Source organism: Camelus ferus, chromosome 8 (genome assembly GCF_009834535.1).
Source record: "Camelus ferus isolate YT-003-E chromosome 8, BCGSAC_Cfer_1.0, whole genome shotgun sequence".
NCBI classification, from domain to species: Eukaryota; Metazoa; Chordata; class Mammalia; order Artiodactyla; family Camelidae; genus Camelus; species Camelus ferus.
In genome coordinates, this window is record NC_045703.1 from 21,050,204 (window position 1) to 21,073,108 (window position 22,905).

The 22,905-nt window shown below is 37.4% G+C and overlaps 1 protein-coding gene across 1 annotated transcript in view; it reads right to left on the bottom strand.

The window, feature by feature from the left end:
• The window catches only part of ME1 (malic enzyme 1), a 170,037-nt gene that overhangs the window by 101,158 nt on the left and 45,974 nt on the right, over nt 1–22,905 (bottom strand). Inside the window, exon 4 of the mRNA XM_032484526.1 lies at nt 173–248. Within this exon, the coding sequence (XP_032340417.1) occupies nt 173–248 (76 nt within the window). The remainder of the gene's footprint in view (nt 1–172; nt 249–22,905) is intronic.

Here is a 22,905-nt window from a genome sequence, read left to right on the forward strand (position 1 = left end):
GTCTCAGAATAAAATTTATCCACTACGTCAAAATCAAAGGCATATAAATTAGGTGACTCACTAGAAAAGCTGTGAATGCTCGTGTCATGAGCATTCACAGCTCATGAGACGTGTCCATATGCTACGAAACAGGACAGATTTGCCACAGTGGAAAGGGTGGTAACTAACTTACCTTAATGACATCCTCTGGCCATGCATTAAGGACTGAAGCAATGTGCCCTCGATCGTGGATGCTAATAAAGAGACCTCTGTCAGGAAAAAAAGAAGTCATTTTAACTCACTGCAGATGTGTCAACCTATCATGGACATTTAAAAAAATATTCAAACCCACTTACTATATCTCTATCTTTATCAAACTAGTGAAAATTATTTCCTTAAACAATAAGGGACAGGACACTTAGAAGTAAGGAAAACATTATTTTAAACCATACATTAACATCTACAGTACAGGTAGGTTCATACTTTTATTACATATTCTTAAATATTTTCAGGGGGTGTGGCTGTGTGCCAATAAAACCTTATTTACAAATACAGGCAGCTGACTAGATTGGCCCTTGGTCCATACTTTACTGACTCCTGAATTAGGTACACAGAGCATGCAATAAAAACAGGTAATCAAAAACCGTTTGTAAAATAAGGCAAATTTCTCAAAACTCTGCTTTAGAGATTCCCAGTGCCAAGTCTTTAAATTCATATATTCGGCGACTCAGTAACTCCTCTATCATGCCTTCCTTTCCTCCCACAGAAGTGAACTGAGGGACGGACCAGCTGGACAGCGATCGTAACAAGTAATATTTTTTAACTAAAGAAACATTCACTACTTTCATACACAGAGAATTTAGATAACATTATCATTTCCGCTCATATTCATTTACAGTCTTCACTAAATAAGATAATACGCAGAAAAGCACTTTGAAAAACAGCATGAAGCGCGTGTGGACAGGCATTTTCAGGGCTGAAGTGATGGGATGTGAGCCGGGCAGTCCTTCCAGGACTGACTTGTGAAACCCTGAAACCGAGTCCCCACAAAACCAAGTTCCCTTACTGAGTCTATGATTCATCTCTCTATCCAAAACTTCATTCTCTTTCTTGTGCCCTCTGACCTCAATCCTGTGCTCCCAGAACACCAATCAACCGGGGTCAGCTGACAAAAATGGATGCTCTGATGACACTGCTAACACACTAACACTGCTGTTGTCGATAACCTGGTTGATGCACTAAAACTGCTCTTAAGGATATCATTACTAACAAACAAACTCAGGTTGTTTCTCCAGGGCAAGACGGGCTAACAGACCCCCAAGGCATGGGGCACCTGGCCAGAGAATCCTAAACCAGATACATCCTGAATCTCGGAAACGTCACAGGAGGGCGATTAACCCCAGCCTCTTTGTTCTTCCCCTTTTGAAAAAACACCCTTAACTCAAGGACCAAGCAGGAGTGGATCTGGGGCTTGTCTCCTACTCCGTTTCTTGGCACCCTGCAAGAAACCCTTCCTTAGCTGCAAACTCCCGCTGGCAAAGTCCGGCTTTCTGTGCCCCAGGCAAGCAGGCACATGAGTCTTTTGTTCGGTTTCACTTGATTCTTTGATCTGTGGTCTCAGCTGCCAGCAATTCTGTTATTTAGACCGTCAACTGTCGTCTTTAACACTGCTCCCCGACTGCTCCCCCATTTCCCATGAAAGCCTAACACAATTTCACAAATTAAAATAAAAAACTTGTAAACCTCTTAACCTCACTTAAAAGGTTTGCTTTAGTATTTTGAAATATGACTCGAGTGCAGAGAACCACACACGTACAAGGGGACAGCTTAAAGAACTGTTTACAGCAACCACCCTTCTACCCTCTCTCCTTCAGAGCAAAACCCTCGGAAGAGTTGGGTCTTCTTATTGCCTTTGTATCCTTACCTCCTGTTCTCCCTTCATTCTACTAAACAGGCGTTTTCCCCTCACTTCTCCGCAAAACAACAAAGGCACCGATGACTGACATCTGATTAAAGGCGAAGGTCAACTCTCAACTCTCACCATACTTGACATCTCAACTATGTTTGACGTGCCTTTCAGTGTTAGGTGTGCAATGAAGATTCTCAGAGTTCTATCTTCAACCTTGACCCCTCCCTTGAGCCCCAAACTGTACATCTAACTATGCACTTAATTCTCTCATCACTCAGGCCTCAACCCACACCTAAGTTCCTCCGAAAGGCCTTCTCTGATTACAGCTGTGCAAACACCTAACCATCTTCCTGATACTTACAAGTATCCGAAATCATCTTAGTTATTTTCTCATAGGTCTGCTGTCTGTCTCCTCCCTGCCACCAGCCCCAGGACGCACGGACACAAAGCAGCAAGTTCCTTAAGTGCAGAGACTCTCTATTTGCCACATTTGTAGGCCTGATGCCTCTAACTGTGTAACACAGGCTATGTGTCCAACAGTATGTGCTGACTTCAGGGCTGAAAAAATAAGGCTTCTGGAGTCAAAAAAAATTTAAGTACAGAAAGCATGAAATAAACCCAGGCTTACACTGACTTATTAAGTGACCAAAAATTATATTATGATAGTAAGTGCCACAGGCAGATTACTGACAACGGTCTGACTCAACAAAAACACTAATTTACCAAGCTGGCCCTAAACTGCACCACTTCCTGGGGTTTTTTTTTGCTGTTTAATATGAATTTATTTTGTTTCTCCAAAATAATTATAAGCTCTTTATAAGTTGTATATTTCTTTTGGATCCCTGTCATATCCAACTGTGCAATTAACAAGATCTCAATAAATAACTGTCAAACTTAAATGAAATATATTTGGACTTTCTAAAGACAGCAATTTGGCTAAATTATTCTAAGAGGTTCTTGGCAATATACCATTAAGTAATGTTCTTGGGAACTTGTTAGTTAGCCAAAGTTCTCCAAGTAACAGTGGTCTCAGGAAACAGGATCATTTTTTTTTAAATGAGAGAGACAATGAATGTATTAAAATCTGCATCAATTAAATGTCGAAGTTTACCACACAAACAGTTGAGTACTACTTCAGTGGAGAGCCATTTGGTCACCGATAGTCTCTTGCACTGAGCAGACATTCATTTGTGGCAAAAGTGCTTACATTTGGGGAGAACTCAGTAAATGAACAATCTGTCATGTTCCACCAAAGTCAAGCATTTTGATAGGATAATTTGTAATACTTCCTGGAATCTTTCCTTGACCAGAAATCTAACGATATCCAAGTGTTTCAGCACAGGAATGACTCATGCTTCCTGGTGTAGAATTGGACATGAAACATTAATTCTCAAATATATATATATGTATATGTATGTATATATAAAATGAACAGTTTAGCCAAGAAAGTTATTTGTCAATGATATTTTTAAATGAATGGAATTTATTAATAAACAACTTTTGGCCCATGTTCTTGTTGATCAATTGGTTTAAAATATTTAATCTTTATTCAAAGTATACTAAACATGCCAATTAAAATCCTCATGCTTTTGTGTCTATTACATGTTAGAACTGGGACATTTTTAAATGTCCCAGTAGATCATTTTCTCATATACTGAGTTCAAACTTTTCTCATAACCTCTGACACTGTATATATATTTCACTCTCAAAATAGATGTTAGATGAGATAATATTCTTATTTCATGTTGTCTCAGATAACATCCCTAGTGAAATTTATTTCATATCAAAATAGAGTTCATTTTCTAACATGCAACTTTCTGTTTTTACCAGACTTCTATTTTCTCAAGGAAATGGGTTCATGACCCTGCTCCTGACCCAGTAGGGGAGGCAGCAATGCTAAAATTTTCTATAATAATCTTCTCTTGTATTACAGAAGCCGAAGAAAATCAGACCCCATATTTTGCATAAAATTTAAGTATACATTAGCAAGCCCTGGGAGTTAACCTAAAGTTGGGTTATACCAGCAGATCTGGGCTGAGATGATGAGGAAAGACACCTACTAAAGAGAGCTTAGTTCAGGCAGAACGTAAGTCTAAAGATCAGGAGAGACCTAGGGTAAAGACGCAGAGGTAGGAGTCACATGCCTAGAGTTGAAAGGAGCAGAAATGCTGTACACCAGAAACTGATGCAACAACACAGAGTGTCTATATTTCAATTAAAAAAAGAGTAGAAGAGGAGAAAGAAAAGAAGGTTAAGGGGAAAGCACTACAAATTAATACCCACTATCGAAGAACAGGATGATTAACAAGAGTCCTCAAGAAAAAAACAACCTAACAGATAGGACAACCAGTGTTTCTGAAGCCAGGAAGTCAAGGGAAGACAATGTTACAAATATCAATATTAGTATATCCTTCAGTAAATGCTTAAAAGAATTCTTCTAAGTATATTACAAAGAATTGTTTTCTCCTGAACTATCTGAGAGTTAAGTAGCCAACCTGATGCCTTATCATTACCAAAAATTCTAGTGCAATAAAAAAAATTATCCTATATAATTATAATCAGAAAATTAATATTGACACCTTACTACCATCTAATCCTCAGACACCACTCACATTTCACCATTCATTCCAATGATGTCCTTCAAAACAAGAGTCCAGTTCAAAATCCTGCGTTGTATTTAGCTGTCATGTTTCTTTGGTCCTCCTCAACCTGAAACATTTCCTCAGTCTTTCCTTGACTTTCATGACCTTAATACTTTTGAAGTTACAAGTCAGTGTGTTTGTAGACTGTCCCTCAACTTGGGCTTGTGTGCTGTTTCCTCACGATTAGCTTCAGACTGTACATCTTTTGCAGGAAGGTGACAGAAGTGAAGCTGGCTTCTTCTCATGGCATCCTATCAACTTCCCTCTTTGTCCCGTGTTCACTTTGATCACAGGCTTCTTCACTGCAAGATAGTCTTTTTTTTTCCCCTTTGTAATTAACAAGTATTTTAAGGGAAGATTCTTCAAAACTCTGTAAATATTCTGTTTCTCCATTCAAGTTTAAATTTATTTCATATCAATGTGGGCTCATGTTTATTATTTCAGTCAGTGGATTCTCATCTGTTGCAAACACTATTTGATGCTTAAAATTCATGTCCCAAATTTGGCCAATGGGAGCCCCTTCGAGCTGGCTTCTCCATCCCTTTGACACGTCCCCAATCATTCTTTGAGCACTTCCTTACTTTCTGGTACAAGATGTTCTAAGCTCATCTTTTGCTTATCCTGGCCCAGCCCTGGAATCAACCATTTCTCTAAGGAGATCTGGTTCCTTCTGGCAGAGAATGGCATTTAGATCTGGAGTGCTAGGTGTGCTCGTTGTTACAGTGGTGACACTGCTCCCAAGCCAACTCAGAGGACAGAAATAGAGAACAGATGTGTGTACACACATACTTTTTACATGTATGTGTATATATACATACATACATACATATACACACACATCTAGTTCTATGTATGTATTTCTATAGCTAATCCATTTTCTACCTATACATTGAAAACCAGAAATTCACACTAATACCTCCAATTCCAACACCACCGCAGGGTTCTTTCTACTGTTCTCAGTTTTCATATTTATAATAATTTTCTCCACTAGTGAGAAACCAAGCTCCCATTATGCCTAATATATTTACTTACTTGATCAGTCCTCCTGCATGACACCAATCTTGTTCTCTTCCCACATACACACCCCACGCACTCTGCTAAGGCCCCAATTTCTCAAGTAGGGGGCTAGCTTCCTACACGGATGCCCGCCTCACCCCGCTGGGGCCCTGACACCTGGCGCTGGACCATCCTCCCACCCAGGTCCTCCCTTCACCTTGCTCGGCTCTCACACCTGAATCAGGCTGCCCTCCTAGGCAGGTGTTCTGGCTCCTGCCCAGGCTCCAACACACCAGGCTGGGTCCCCAACCCTTTTAATCCAGAGACGGAAGGAGCATGAAGCAGAGAGAGGGTGCAGCCTGACGGCTGCTGTTACCTCTGAGGAACTTGAGGAAACTGGTGCTGGACGTGCAAAAAGAAGCTATCATCACCCACGGCTGCTGAAGAAGTACCAACCTAGATCCCATCTTTACAGATTAAGGGTTTTTGTCCCTTTGCTTAGCATTCTTGTAGAAATTTGTTTCCTGATTTTCTCTCTCACTTTCTGTTTGTTGTTGTTTTCCATTTATATATAGTAAAACAAACTGATGTTTCTCCTTTCAGATTTCTTAACCTTTCTTTTAAGTATACAAAGTCCTTCCTCATCAATCATGTCTCTCTTTTTTTTCCTAGGTTTGACCCAGTTCTTTAAACCCATCTAAGATTTTAGTCTAGTCTGTGACGTGAGGATCTAATGACCCACGTCATACTTTTCCACATACCACACTTTGACCTCGTGAATGTCTCCTGACTTTTGGCACCTGCTTTTATTTTTTTTCCCTCCAAATTATCAGTCTATCCTGATTGAACTTCCTTCTGTATTCAGTTAGATTTTATCCATTCTGCCAACCATTCTTAACTCCCTTGCGTTTTTCTCTTTCCATCACACCCTTGCAGAAAACCCCCAAATCTAAATAAATCAATCCATCTGCCTTCTCTCTTCCTCAGGCCCTACTGCAGAACGACGCTGGACACAGGCACTCAACCACGTGCGTTAGATCCATCAAACACTCGTGGCCTCTCCAGCGTCAGGGAGGTCCTCACAAGGCACCACGACTCCCTCCAGACCTTCTATTGCCTGTTCTTTGACTCTCAAAGAGAGCTACTTCCTATTTCTCCATCTCTTCTACCCTCTCATCAGATTCACACACAGTCTTTTACTCCAAAGACAAAATAGAGACTTTCCCTTTCTAGCTATCCATCTATAAACTTCCTTTCATTATTCCTGATTCATCGTTGAATAACGTGTCAGGATCTCCGTCCTCGAGCCCAGTTTGTCCTCATGCTGTGACTCTTTGCCCACTTCCTGGTCACATTTACAGGCTCCTGTTTCTCCTTAACCCTTGAATGCTGGCACTCCCCAGGCTCAGAAAGAGTTCTCTTTTTCGCTCTCATGCACGGGGAAGGTCTATGGACTCTGCTTTGCTCCTCCTCATTGTCAAGGCTCACTCTGCCTCAGCTCCTGCTGAATATCTGATCTTTTGGCTTTAGCTCTCATTTTCGGTCCCATCCTTGCTCTTGGCATCTGATCAACCGTTCAGCCTGAGAACTATCTAGCTTCCAACTCTGGATGGTCTTTTAAGGATCCATTTAGGCATCCCTCCAGCCCCTCCAGCCCCTCTTCCTTGCTAGGCCAACGCCTACTTGCTTATCGGAGACAGTGCAAGTGTTACCGCCTCTTGGAAATGTTTCCTGACCAACGTTCAAGCTGAGCTGGAATGTCTCTGTAATCCCACAGACTCTTGCTGCTTTTCTGTAACATAAAACTTACCATATTGTCATGTAATTTTTCACTTTCTTATATGTCCGTTCTACTAGATTATGAACTCTTGAAGTCAGGAAATCTGCATTTCTTACAGGAAAAAAAAAAAAAGAAGGAAACGGGGAGTGACAGAATATAATAAGCAGAGAGAAAGGAAGGCAGTTCAGATATGATTATGGCACTAGCTAACCCAATGGTGGGTAAAACACTAGAGCAAAAAATCTGGGATAAAGAACACTCAGGTACTATGTGGTCAATGTATACAATTCTGGGGGTCCCCTAAAAATGACAAGGTCGAAGAAAAGATGGAAGAAATCAAACATTATGGGGGAGGCCCCTGGAAAAGTACACAAGAACCAGAGCCAATGCCCAGTTGTAGGACTTGGAGCACTTGGGGCTAAGAGATCAGCAATCTGAGATCTTAGTGTTAACATGGCGGCAACCGATTTTCAAGACAGCAAAGGACTTAGGAAATAATGAGAGAAACAACTGACAGCTTCAGAGCCATGCGGTCTGAGGAAGAATAAACAAATGACAGGTCACATCAGCTTTGAAGAAAGGTAAATAAGGTGGTTTAAGTGCTTCAGGATTCATTCTGGTGGAGCTTAGAAACAAAACTAGGATGAGACAGAACCTGTAGTTTGGGAGAGACTCAAGGGAAGGTGGAGGGGCCAGTGGAAGGTGACAGAGAATTTCTCCAGCTGGTCACAGAAGGGGAAGTCAGAGGTTCAGAGCGTGAGATGGTTACTACAAGATACTGAATAGAGTTCCCTGTGCTACACAGTGTAAACGTGTTGTTTACCTATTTTATATATAGTAGTCAGTATCTGCAAATCTTCAGCTCCCCCAGCAACCATAAATTTGTTTTCTATGTCTGACATTGACACATTGTAAACTGACTATACTTCAATAAAAATATATTTAAAAATAATGAAAATATTTTTTAATTAAATTAAATAAAAAAAAAAGTGAGAAGGATTCCAAGTGCTGCTGAGAACTTAGAGGACGCCAAGTAGCAAGGAATAACGGCTACTTCTAACAGCTGAGAGCAGTCCCCAGCTGAGGGCCAGCAAGGAAACGGGAACCTCAGTCCTACCATTGCAAGGAACTGACTTCTGCCAAGATTAAGTTGGAAGTAGATTTTTCTGCACACCCCCCAGATAAGTACTCAGTCTGGGTGACCCCTTGATTTTAGCCTTGTGATATCCAAAACATAAAACCAACCACACCACGCCAGATTTCAGAACTGCAAGCTAATAAATGGATGTTGCGTTAAGCAGCTAAGTTGTGTAATTAATTTGTTATAAAGTAATACAACACTGGTAGAAATTCAGGTGCTCATTCCATCATTTATCATATATTCAGACTTATTTTATGAAAGACATGACACAGTGCTAGACGTTAGGGAAAATACAAGAGGACTACCCATGTATTGCTAAATAGCTCTGTTGTCACTTCCATGACCTAATTACCAATGCATAGCACTATTTAGCATAGATGGCTGCAGTTTCCAGAAATCAAAAGTGACTACTATGATTAGCAATACTCTTACAAGTGGTGGTAGCATGCAACTTACTACAATTCAATTTTTAGAATTCCAAAAGAAAGCAAAGAAAGCATTCCTTTAATAGAATACAGATACAGTGTGGTAATGGCCCAAAATATTATGTGAGAAAACGGGAACATTTAGACAGAAAAAAGAACTATACACTGGGGAAAAAAAGAATTTCTTTTTTGCAGTTTGGTTGAGTAATAAAAACAACTGTATTATTATAACTTACTGTTCATCTAATCTAATGCTCTAGTATAGATATTTTAAGATGTTTGATTTCACGCCATCAGTGGGGAATGAATAAATAACTGCCTTGAGGAGGGGGTGAGGGTAATAGGAGTAATCCTGGAGGCTAAAGAGGCCGTCAATGTTACCGCTAATTTAAAAAAATCAAATGGGACACAATGTTAACAAATGTCAGTTCTAGATGATGGACATACGGGTGTTTATAATTAGTCTTTGAAATTTTCATAATATTTGACTTTTTCAAAAAAAAAAGATTTTATTTCATATCTTTAAGAAAAGAGTGAAGTAAAGCAAATATAGTTCTCTTTGAGGAGAAGGAAGATGAGTGATTTCTTTTTCAAGCTTGGAGAGCTGCTTAGTGGCAGAAGTAGAACAAAAACTCTGATCTTATGAGACCTAGAGCACTCCTAGAGGACATAAACTCCTTCTCATCACTAGGACGAATGACTCTGTAAACCATGTGAGTCGACACCCAGCTGACCAGTGAGAGAGCAGATGAGGTAGAGCCAGGTGGCCAGGCCATGAGCAGTCAGGGCTTCCTATTCACAGGTCAGAGGTCTGGAGCCAGTCTGAACACACGTCATGATAAGAGAGAAACACTATGAACTAATGATCAAAGTAGGAGGGCTGAGGATTGGGGGAGTAAATCAATTGCCAAACAAGAAGGGGTAGAAGTGGAGTGGACAAGAGGGTGTAGAGATGTGGATTATTTGATGACTTTTTGGGAACTAATGGTCCTTTCTGTGACATTCTCTTGCCTTGACACTCTTTCCTTGCCAGGGAATGAATCTCTAAAGTGGTAAAACTATGGCATAAAAGTCATATTTTAATGATTTGTACACACATTAATAAGCTTAGATCTTTATTTCCATGTGCTTTAAATTAGCAATATTTATTAATACTGATAGAATATATTAATTCTGTTATTTTTCTGGCCTTTATACATTTCCAATTTTAGTTGTAGTTAGTTCTCCAATTTCAAAGGCATTAAATATTATCTAGTGAATTAAAATACAATAAAGCTATATATGTTGATCTCACAGTTTATGTAACTAATGCACACAGCAGTTTAATGAGTGGGCTATACACATACTTTTTGGCTTCATACGATAGCAGAGCACTGAATGGGAACAGGAATTTTAGTCACAGCTACAAAACCTGAGACCAGTGAGTTAACATTTCTAGTCTCAGTAACTTACAAATAAGAAAGATGATTTGGTCTAGGATGATCTGTCAGCCGTGTCTCGATAGTCTCTGCAACTATGATGGTGTCTTTCCCAATCCTGAGATGGCAATAGAAAGGATTTTCCAACTTCAGTTTCCTTTTCCTCTGCCATATATACTAGCTACCAGCAGAACTACAAGACTGAATGGAGAAATTCTCCGTTCAAAGAAAATAGACTTAAAAAAAATAAAAACAGATGTATGCTTTATAGAATTTTCTCCTCTGACTTTTCCCCCCTCTTCCTGCTAGTTGCAGGCACATAGTTAAGAATCAAGTTTAACGGCTGGATAATATTCCATTGTATGCATATGCCACAGTTCATTTATTCATTCATCAGCTGATGGACATTTCGTTTCTACCTACTGGCTAATGTAAATAATGCTGCTATGAATATTCATGTAGGAAAACAAAGAATCAGGTCAGGTGGGTCATTACTTGAAGAGAAACGAGGGATGATGAGTAAAAAATCACAGACCTATTGAACTGTTGGCACCCCAAAGAGAAGATGTCACTAGAAATTTCATTTCTATCCCTGACACCAAACATACTATAGGCACTCTAAATATCTACTGAAGTGAACTGAGATATGATTGTTTCATACTTTAAAAAATAATCCTTCATTTAGAGTTTTGGCTGATTAAATTATTTTAAAGCAATTCCTCAGCTTTTCCAGCAAGTCAATAACCTTGCTTTCCCTTTTTATGTAAATGCAAAGTCTGCTATCACATAATAAAAATACTTTTGTTCCTAAGCTGGAGATAATATCTTCTGTTTTTGAGTGACTAGTAGAAAAATAACCCTTCTATTTTCTAAGAAGAAAACGTTGATTATTATTGTTACAAGTATTAACCACAATTGGTGATAATTTTTAAGACTGTTTCATCAAGCAAAACAGACTACTTCTCCTTTTGTTCAGCTCATCAGTACAAATGGATAATATGTCAATCATTACACATTCCTTATGAACAAAGATATTTTTTAAAATATCATTGGTTCTTCTACACAGGTCATACCAACTGATCTGAACTGGCAGCACTCTTTATATAGATGATACTGTTTTGGTTGTTTCAGAAAATGTAAGTTCCCTATTCTCTATTATTTAGGCAATATACGTATTTTGGCCTTATCCTGAACTATCTATAGCTTATAGGAACAAGACAAACATCTCCTATGCTGACTGCACACTCAGTGACAAAGAGTTGAACTCTTAATATCCGGAGAAAGGATGTTCTCATTTATTGCAAATGTCATACCAGGAAAGAGCAAGAATATCTACTACTATTAGAAATGAAAGCCATATGCTACTAAAAAAAAAACAATGGGTCAACAATGAAATCAAAGAAGAAATTAAAAAAGAAATGAAAGCCATAGAAAACAATGTTTTTTTTTTAATAATAATCTGAGAGGAAGGAATATGTTTTCTCAGATCAAAACCTGGCAGTCATTATATCAAATTCCTATATATTTTTAATCAGATTAAGAAGATTTAAAGGGATTATAGAGAAATTTTTAAAGGATCTTATAAGGACAGCAAAGGTGATTCAATGTTTTAAAAGGAAACCTCTAACGGAAAAGTTTTAAAAGGATATAGTAGAGAAGACAAAGAAAGACAACAGTTTAAAATACTTATCAGATTATTACAAAGAGTATGAGAACTCTTATTTTTAAAACTTTAAGCAAGAATAAAATCTTAGATGAAATGTAAGTGACTCAGGTTAAGAAGATCACAGAAGATGTGTTTAAAGTTTTCTGTGATATTAGAAATTAAGGAAATGAAGCAGCTGACATGTCCAGGTCTTTCTCGGTCTGTACTGCTATTATTCCAAGACACTATGTGGTTGAGAGGAAAAGGTACAGAGCATTCTACAGTTAAACTTTGCAAGAAATAAAAGGCAACCTTACCTACCTTGTGTTCAATCCCTTAGGTGTTATTTGCTTCTTCTAAACTCCCTTTTAGGAAAGAAAGCAGAGACAACAAAATATCTGATAGAATAGTCTAAAATTCTTCAAATATGACATGATAGTGAGGAAAATAAGAAATACCCAGAGCTATGAAGCAGAAGCTAAAGTGAGAACAGACAAACATGGAGAAACAGCCATAGAACGGCAGGCTCCTATACACACAAAAACAATTGTGTTATTACCAACTAACTTGCCAAGCATCCATCTGACTCATTCTGCTTGAATTAGAAAATTCTATCAGAGCAGAAAAATTACTTAGACTCACATCTAAGCTGGTATCTCAGGTTCCCTGCCAAAATTACAAATAACAGCAATGAAGTAAAGGGGGTGGGGAGCACTTTTCTTCTGTTATGGGAAAATACATAGATCCTATCAAACATTCATTGGCAATGAAAGGACAAAAATCCCTCAATTACTTGATGTCTGTGGAATGAGGGTTCTGTCTGCAGCCAATATAAACTGACTATGCTATGGCATCTCAGAGCGGAAATAACAGAGACACTCAATGATGGAAGTGCACTAGAGTAATGCCCCTGCTTCTGAGGCAAGAAGTCTAAGGCACTAAGGACACAGAAGAATTCAATTATTTCTATACATTCATATAATGCTTTACTCAGACCATTCAGATCTGTCCCCATATTTACATGAAATTTACCCACTCATCTCATGTTCAAAATTTTTAGGGAATCTGGACATGAATGTTAACAACTTCCATTAATCATGCTGTTGTTGCTATAAACTGACTGAAGTTTATCCTAATTCTTTCGTTCTCATTTCTCTGATAAACAGCATTCTTGGATATCAAGAGCTTCTTAGATGAAACTTTGCTTTCAGGTTCCTTTCAAACGGCTAATAAAATAAATCCCACAGCCTTAACTCTGGGCCTTTATCCAGGAGTCTCTCCTTTTGCTAATCTTTACTTTGGAAGTTTGTATTCTTGCAGAAGAGTTATGTAAACCCCAAACTAGTCATCAGATTATTCAACCAGTTAGTCCCAGTTCCTTTTCTAATACTGAAGAAAACTGACCAAAATGTATGCACATATGCTGAGAATTATAACAACAGGACTTTATTAACCCAAAAGAAAAAAACTGCTGTGTACAGGTATTGTCCCTAGGTAGTCTTTTTTTTTTTTTCTTCAGAGACAGAAAATTCATCAGTAGAAAAATAAAAGCCACATGGGCCGACTTGGTATACTGCCAAACACAGTTCAAGCAAATTCCTTTGATGTGAGGCCACTTGACAAAAGAATTTTCCAGAGGAGGTGGGTCACCGCTGGGGCCTAAGAAACTGATCCCCCTAATACTATTCAGTAAACTAAATAATGTCCATTTTCCCTCAGGTTTAGACCATCCCTCCACAAATTCTTATTTATATTATCACTAGAAATCTGTCACATTTCCTGGAAGTCAAGCACAAATGAGAAATATGCCCTCAAAAAGCAGAAGCGGGGGTGCTATCACATCAATAAGGCTTTGGGGAAATTATAGAACAAAATGAGACAGTGTTAACCTGATTCCTAATAGGGTTCTCAGGCTATTCCCTCTGGGGAGTTGCGCCTAAATCCCACTTCTGTCTGCGTCAGGGGCCCCTTCTACGATTCCAAAGCAGCTTCTACTCTCCTACCATAGTGTTTATCACACAGTGTTACAATTGGTTATTTTTTCTCCTCCATTAGACCACATGCTTCAAGATGCAAACCGTAGTAATATCTGTTCTGTTCATTATTTTACTACCGAGACCCAACACAATGTTTAGCATGGCAGCTGAGGCAGATTAAAGATGGCTACAAATTCTTCGACACTCTGATCTAAGCTTCCCCCTTGATTCCGGAGGGCCTCTGTAACTGTGCTGACCAATATGGCAGAAGTAACACTGATAATTTCCAACCAATTCTTAAGAAACCAGCAGTTCCACTTCCTATCTCTTAGAACACTTGCTCTTTGAGCCCTAAAACCAACAGGTATGGTTTAGACTTTCCAAGGGGTACAAATGCATGAATATTTTTAAGAGAATCAATTTCCAGGTATTTACTTTCCATACTTCTTTTTCCTAAAATTGATCTACTAAGACCTGGTGTGGTTCTCCAAAGACAAATTTACGCTGATTCTCCACTCCTTTCTCCTTTCACACTAGACCTTCTATCTCAGAAAAAAAAAAGACATGAAACTATCTATCCTGAATTTTACTATAATGCATTATCCTAGAGTGCAAAATCTTTGGGATTTTATTGGCTCTGATGAGGCCTGTCTTACCCTATTTTTCACATATTCCTGTTAAAAGTGAACTGTGGCAATGGAACGAGGGTGTTCTGGTTCTGAATTTAGATACAATAAAGTGTGGATCAGTGGGAGGTGACTTTAGTCTTGACGGAGACACCCAAACAATTAAAGCCAAAGAACTACACGTTGAAAATGGCCTTTTTCCTTTCACGTATTTAATGAAAAGCATACATTTCTGTCATTCTCAATAGTTAGAATATGTCTTCGAGATTTGCAGATACTAACTACTATATATAAAATAGATAAACAACAAGTTTATACCATACAGCACACGGAATTCTATTCAATATCTTGTAGTAACCTATAATGAAAAAGAGTACGAAAACGAATATATGTATGTGTATGTATGAGTGAACTACTATGCTATAGGCCATAAATTGACACATTGTAAACTTCAATTAAGAAAAAAAGTCTACTGGAAAGAAATTTTCAAACAGCTGAAAACAGTAAATGCTTAGTGATATTGTTTTAAATATAACTGAATATTTTCCAAACTACTAAATATTTCTAGATATACTGGATAAAATCTGCAGGTAAAAACTTAATATGACTTCATTAAAATAAAAGGTGATAATACAATTAGATATTATATAATTTTATCAAATTTATCAAATATTTATTCCTATTATAGTTAATACTATTATTTTATGGAATGTTTCATATTTTTCTACATCTTTGTCTAAAAGGCAAAATTATTATCCACCACCTCAATTTGTTTTTAGCAACATGTATTTTTATATTTCACTAAATATGCAGTAAGTTTGACCATTATGTCTAACAAAATTAATGAATTTATTTTTTATTACTTACATACATTTCTTACCTAATTGTTTCTAAAGGTCCAATGCCAGAATTTAATATAGGCATACATACATTCTTACCAAAGTAATATCATGTCTTGTTTCATACTCTTTACTTTAGAAAAACTTGTAATTTTAGCTACATACTATATTGCTTCATAATAAATCAATTAATGAGATACAATTACTTTGTTTTATAACTTGTTTCTAATGGATAAATAAATTTAATTGAACTGTACCATTTTAATCTTGGCATTATGAATTTTAATAATCAACCATGTAGTATGTGTTCTCTAGATTATTTCTCAGTGGTATTTTTAATATTCTAAATATTAACACATCCATTTGAACTGGCAGAAAGTCTTTTGGCTGAAAGACTTGATAAAAAGGACTGTTTATTTTCCATTAAGTAAATGAGCTAAATATGCAACTTCCAAGTTGTAACAAAAGTGTAAGATAAACACATTTCCTATTGAAAAAGTCTGTACTGTACAAGATATACTGAGATTAATATTACAATTTGCCCAATTCTTTCTGAGTATATCAGGTTAAATAAAATGCCTTTAAGTGAATGGGCATTACTGGCTATCTGAAAAGTCCTGGTAACAACTTTTCAGGATACTTCTTAGAAATCAAAAAAGTTATAACTCTAACCATGGGATAACAAAACCTTTTGCAATGCAAGTGGTTTCTAATTCTTTGCTTTCAACATTTGTGAAAAATGCTGAAGAAGGATGTAACAGTTGTCATTTGGTGGATCAATGAAAGTAAGTTTTCATGACATATGTCTACGTGATTTTTGACACATAACTTGGAAAGAGTTCAAAGAATTAAGTAATATTGTTGTAACAAAATTATTTCCTATCCCATCTACTTATTTGCTTGAGTAAGGGTTTGCTGCACCTGTATGTACAAGCATAGAAAACAGGAATGAAACTGATCCTAAACATTGTCTTCTACCTGTAGATAACATACATCTAGACACACACAAAGTGGGAGGAAAACAAAACCTCCACTTCATTAAATGATCCATTTCCAATAAAACTGTTTTTGTGTTAATCAAAATTCAACACATATCTGCTGTTTGATCAATTGTATGCTAGTCATAACCCTAATGACAGATATTTTTAATGGCTGGAGCCTTAATTACAGGGAATAAAAATATTAATGTCACTTTATACACATAGTTTTGTTGCATAGAAGTATAATATTTAATCAGTAAAAGACCTTCAAGCCTTAAAATGTATTACATTAGGATAAAGTCATCAAGAGCAGTGGAATAAAAATATAAATTCAAGAAGATAAAGGAACATGACAATATTTCTGTTAAAGAAGCATTTGTTTTTTGCATATTTTAAAAGGATGATGGAATATATAAGATTGTATTCCTTTGGAGTCATTAAAATAAATGACAACAGTTTTACTTTGATATGTCAATAATTTAAATATTTTAGAAACTACACTCCTTGCAACTACTCAAACTTACGATGAAAGTTTCTAGATGTCAAGTTAGAAAGGGCAAGGGGTGCAGTTTTTCAAAATTCTCTTAAAGGGTTGCAGGCAAAATAGTATGATGATCACTGACCTACAATAATAAACATACTCTTGAGTTTTTACTGATGTTGACAGACGTGCCATCTTAGTTTCCCGTATGATGCAAAAGTTCAGTGTAAGTAACAGTTATTCCTGAATGTGACTGGCCACAGAATTGAGCAAAATTCTTAAACAAATCAGCTGAGTAGCATACCAAGAATGCGTGTACTTCAGTAAGGGATTGCCAATGATTTTAGAACCCAAGAAGTAGAGTTTTCGCTGTATTTAATGAAACATGAATCTTGAAAGTTATTTTTTAGTATTTCTAGACTGTTCTCATTAAATTAAGGATTTGTGTTTCCCATACCCTGTGAATAGCTACAGAACTCTCTCAATGGTGCACTGTTACACGCTGGCACATTTATAATACAACATGAAGGAAAAGAACAAATTACACTCCTATCAAGAATGTTTCTTTAGAAAGGGAAAAGAAAATCATTTGGCACTGATGAAATTACCAGTTACTCTAAAGCCTGCAACTGCATCTTTGAGAGTACAGTTATTAGAAATATTTAAATTTATCCTAATGTTTGGCAACAATCAAAAGCATTTAATCTTTTAAGCTCCCAAATACTTAACAAAGTAGTTCAAAAGGGAGAGTCAACAGGTTGGTGAAGAATCAAATCACTTGAAAGAAAATGTATGAAGCCTTTCAGATCTCAGCCATTAGGCTCCCTGAAGATTTTGCTAATTAACTAATTTCACATGTTCATTGCTGGGAAAACAGAGATTGGTGCTCAAAAAGTATTAAAACAAAACAATGACTGAAATGACAGTTTTAGTTTCTGTTCTTGTTTTCTTCTCCTTTTAAACAAAAAATAAAGCAGAATCAATATACTGATAAAGTGTTTTCATTACATTCGTAAAGGTTTGAGGCAGTAACCAAGATAAGTTACAGATTCAGGAAAATCATGAAATCATGCAAATCATAGAAAAATGAGAGTAAACACAGAGATCCAGAAGACTGGCAGGCTTTACTGTTTTCTCTGGGGTGCAGGAAGCCACCCCGTCCTGGAGAGGGAAGAAGGTGTGGAATCCTACCCGAGAAGATGCTATTTTTTTTTTTTTTTTTTTTTAGAGGACTTGGGCTTTTCACTTAGCCTGGGAAGAACTCGAGGGCTAATGACTACCTAAAACCTGGGTCTGCAAGACATATTTACTACAGAGAATTAATAACAATTGCGGGGTGGGGGGCAGGAAAAAGACCATCTAAAGAAAACAACCACAGCTGAGTGCAAATACAGCCAAAGCCCAAGAGTGAAAGCAGAGTTAGTTCTCAAATCTAAGGAAGCATACTGCTGTATCTGGGAAAGAAAAAAAAGGCAGTTTTTCAATTTTGACAGGAATTTATCAAATGGGTCTCTATATAAAGGGACACTGAACAATGTATTGGATACTGTTTGCAATGTAAGTCTTAATAAAAGACATATAAGAATCTTCTCTATCTGGCATTTCTTTTTCATGTGGACCCTAATAAAAACAGACTATCATGTTAAATTATGAATACCTGCCAACCTAGTTGAATAAATCAAAAACAAACTTCACTGCTAACAGCTTGCTGTATTGTTAAAGTATCAAACTGGGAGGTATAGTTTCTGCTCAGTCATCATTTGTCTATTGACTGAGGGCATCTGAGCGGAGGGAAGGTTTTATATCAACTCAAGGTGGCAGTCAGCAGACACTTGCACAATAGAAATCCTTCATATGTGAAAGTTTTCTTAAACTGACTCAACCAGCTTAATACATAAATGAGACTTTGTGCAACTTATTCATCTGTTTTCCAACCACAAGGAATTCTTCCCACCATAGTCACTGGTGGTTTTCTCTGGGTAAAGAGTGATGATCATCCTCTGAAATTATTCTGAATTTTTTATTTGGGGGGGGGGGCATGTATCTCTTCCTAAAAAAAGCAGGAAGAAAGCAGTCCTGTATATATATTCTTTAGGATTGCTCATGTCAGTGTTACATACTTTAATATACACAGTGTTCAAGTTACTTCCTTATTTATACTACTAATAAACTGTGTTTCATTAGTACAACTTTTCCCATTATTTAGTGAACTTTGTGCTCTATTCTGTTACATGAGAAATAATGAAGGGTAATAAAGGAAAAAGAAACCACATTACCATGTCCAAGACTTTAAGTCACATGTTAGGAATGTCTTATAACTATAAGACAATAAATTAGAAGCTAAATTTGGTATAGAAATAATCTTTGCAAAAAGAAGTATGCAATGTCAGTATCTCATGTGTCTTACTGGAAAAATTAACGAGCTCATCTTTTCATGTGAGAGAGAGAGAGAACTCCCCATTACCGATAGGTTTTTTTCTGGGTGAGTGTTTCCTTGAGAAACTTTACGGAGTTTAAATTATTGCTTGTACTTAACACTTTCCATCTGTTTTCAGAAATACTTGTACCATATAAACTGGCCATAAGGCAAAATAACATATAAACTTCCTTTGTGTTCTACAAATACTTATAGACCCATGTTTTGGGTAATTTTTTACGAGTCTTGATTTGCAAGTGCCTTAGAATTATCTTCATTAGTTATAATACACAATTTTTATCTGCGTACAGTTTTTTTGAACCTTTCTGATCCCAAAAATAGTTCGAGTTGATGATTCATATGAAACCCATCCTTTTCTGTTCTTATATTTCACTAAGTTCATTTTACAACATCTTAACTAATTATGTTTTAGTTATAACTACTGTTGTTAGTGTTCAACTAAATTTCCATATAGAAAAACAGAAAATTTCTGCTTCATAAGCTCAGAAGTGGGTATTTGAGAACTGTAACTGCATTTGAATTTCAGATAAGTTACTTTTTAAAATTCCTACTGTACATCTTCTGTCAAAAGATAGTTATTAAGAAAGATCATCTTATTTAAACATAATAACAATGCTCATGTTACAGATGAGGAAGCTAAAGATCAGAGAATTTATGTTACAGACCCAAGACACCACATAGTAATTAGAAGCAATAAAGAGACTTATATCAAGCCTCTCTCGGTCCAAAGCACAGGCTAGGCTGGCAACGTTTATTCATGCTCTATTACCTATATATCCTCTCAGTAAAGACTGCTAGTTCCACCAGGTTCTGGGTAGAGGTGAAGGATAGAGAGTTGCTACCCTATAGGAAAAAAATCCAATCAGACAGACAGAAAAGAAAGCCAATTACTATATGTCAGTGTGATACAGACTATGATGGCACCCAGGAATTCAGGGGGCACTCAATTTGGGGTGGAGAACCAGGTGTGAAGAAGAGGAAAGGGGTAATCATGAAGACAGAGAGGTAGGCAAAAAATCCCTGACTGCCACGCTAAGAAGTCTGGGGAGTCATTTGATGATTTGAGTCAGGGAAGTGACATAGTTAGGCATCCCTTTTTGAAAACTCACTCCCTTTTGAAATGAGATGGGCCTAATCTAAAAGATTGGCAATGGGACTTGAATGGACAGGAGAGATTCAACAGATAATTAAGAGGTAAGACTGACGAGGCTCAAACAGGGAAAGGAAGAGGGTTAGAATCCTGAATATCTCCAAGGTGTCTGACTTAGGTGACTGAGTGGATGGCACTGCATCTTACAAATGTGAAGAAATCTGGGGGACTGGGAAGCTAGGCTGGGGAATAACAGAATAAAAAGAAAACAGGATCCAGAAGAAAACACTGGAAAGCACGGACATCTGAGTGGGTGGAGAGGCTCACGACACTTAGTTGTAGATTAAGAAGGAAATATACTGAGGAGGGGAAACGGATTAGGTTTAGTTCATGGAAATAAAATGTTAATTAAGCCAATGAATTCATAGGGGAAATGGAGAGGCATGTGTGAGATGAGGAAAATAAGGCAGAGTGCTTACATTCTTGCAACCACAAGGTTGAGATGAGCCAAGAACACAGCTGGAGTCCACCTCTGTGCAGCAGAAGGCTCAGGCGAGACTGAGCCATGCAGGCAATTACAGAGCTCCACCCCAACACTCATTCTGATAACAAAGAGGTGCACAGAAAGGAACGGTATGTAACGACAATGTAAAATATGGTCTAGCTGGCTCTTCCCTGAGGGGGAAGAAAGAGTTGGTTGAGGATGGATTAGTGCAGTGAACAGCGGATAAGATCATAGGAGAACTGACTTGGGTTATAAATACAATCAGCTGTACTAAGCCTGCAAGCCTGAGGAATTCTTATGTACAACATATCTTCTCTCTTGCTAATGTTTTCTCGGGTCAGTGCAAACAAACTTGGTCTTGTATATCTGCATCACTGCACCTACATACACCCGTCACTGCAGGACTAGGAGAATGTGCAGTTACTCCCATGTGAATTGGTTACCACTGTTGGCAACTGTGTTAGCTTACAGCCTTGCTTGATCTCCTCGCTCCACATCCTAAGGGGATCGAGTCCACTCAAAGAAATCAGGACTGATGGAGGGGAAGTCAAAATTCCAAGTCTCCTTACTGGTCCTCCCAGTTCCATTCTAGTCCCTTATTTCCAATCTTTTAACCACATAGTGGCCAGAATCATCTGTTAAATCTTTCATTGGATACCATCATTCCTCTGCTTCAAATACCTCAATGGCCCCCCAAATGGATGGAGAATAACAATGAAACTCTACCATGACCCACAAGGCCAGCATGTGACTCCTTCCTAGGTCAACCTCATCTCACGCCACCCTCACCACTTTCAGACCTCTGAAGACACAATTTCCTTCAACTCAAATGCTTTTTTTCTGGTTTTCACAAGCAAACTCCTCATCCTTCATGTATCAGCTAAAACACTGTCTCCTCAGAGACCATCCCTGACTACACCACGAAAGGAGGTCTCCCTGTTAGTCTTTATCTCTGCCCTCTGTTCACTTCTTTCATAACACAAGCTGTGCTCACGTCTTTCTTTGTTCACCCAAAGATCAAAGGCATGCCGCATTTTACTGTGTTTTGCAGATACTGCATTTTTTACAAATGGAAAGCTTGTGGTAATTCTTCATTGAATGAGTCCCTTGGTGCCATTTTTCCAGTAGCATTTGCTCATTTTGTGTCTCTGAGTCACATACGGGTATTTCTCCCAATATTTTGAACTTTTTCATTATTATTCTATTTGTTACGGTGATCTGTGATCAGTGATCTTTGATGTTACTATTGCAAAAAGACTACAACTCATGGAAGGCTCAGACAACAGTTAAAAGGTTTTCAACAATAAAGTATTTTTAAATTAAGGTATGTACATTGGCTTTTTAGACATAATGGTAGTTGCACAACTTAACAGACTACAGTACAGTGTAAACCTAACTTTTATATGCACAGGGAAACCAAAAAAATTTGTGATTCACTTTATTGCAATATTCAATTTCTTGTGGTTGTCTGGAACCAAACCTGCAGTATCTGTGAGATACTCTGTACTTGTAAACTCCACAAAGGTAGAAAATACAACTTTTATTTACCTATACTCAGATTAGTAAAATGCCTGGCGTGCAGTGGACACTCAGTAAGTTTGTTAAAGAAAGGAAGGGGAGAAGAAATCATGAACACAGAGAATCAGCAAAAAGATTCTGTAGAAGTGGCAGAGCTGGGAAGAAAAAAGAGAGAGAGGACCTTCCAGAACTGAGTTGTTTGACAATGTTGTCTGACAATTTCTAAAACTAGGTTTAAACATTAAATTATTGTCATTAAATCAATCACTGTTAGAAACTTTTTAAAGTGAAACCATATTTAAACAATATCTCTATGGAATATCAATTAGAATTAATTCTTTATAAGTAAACACTCCAGTATTTGGGAGAATAATCTTAATTAACAATACAATATACAATTTTAGCTTTTGAGAATCAGAGTACATATTAGTCAATGAGGAGAAGCCCAAGAAGCTGTATGTTAAGAATGCGGCTTCTCTTAACAACTCAGATCCACGGGAGGAAATATAATGAGTCTA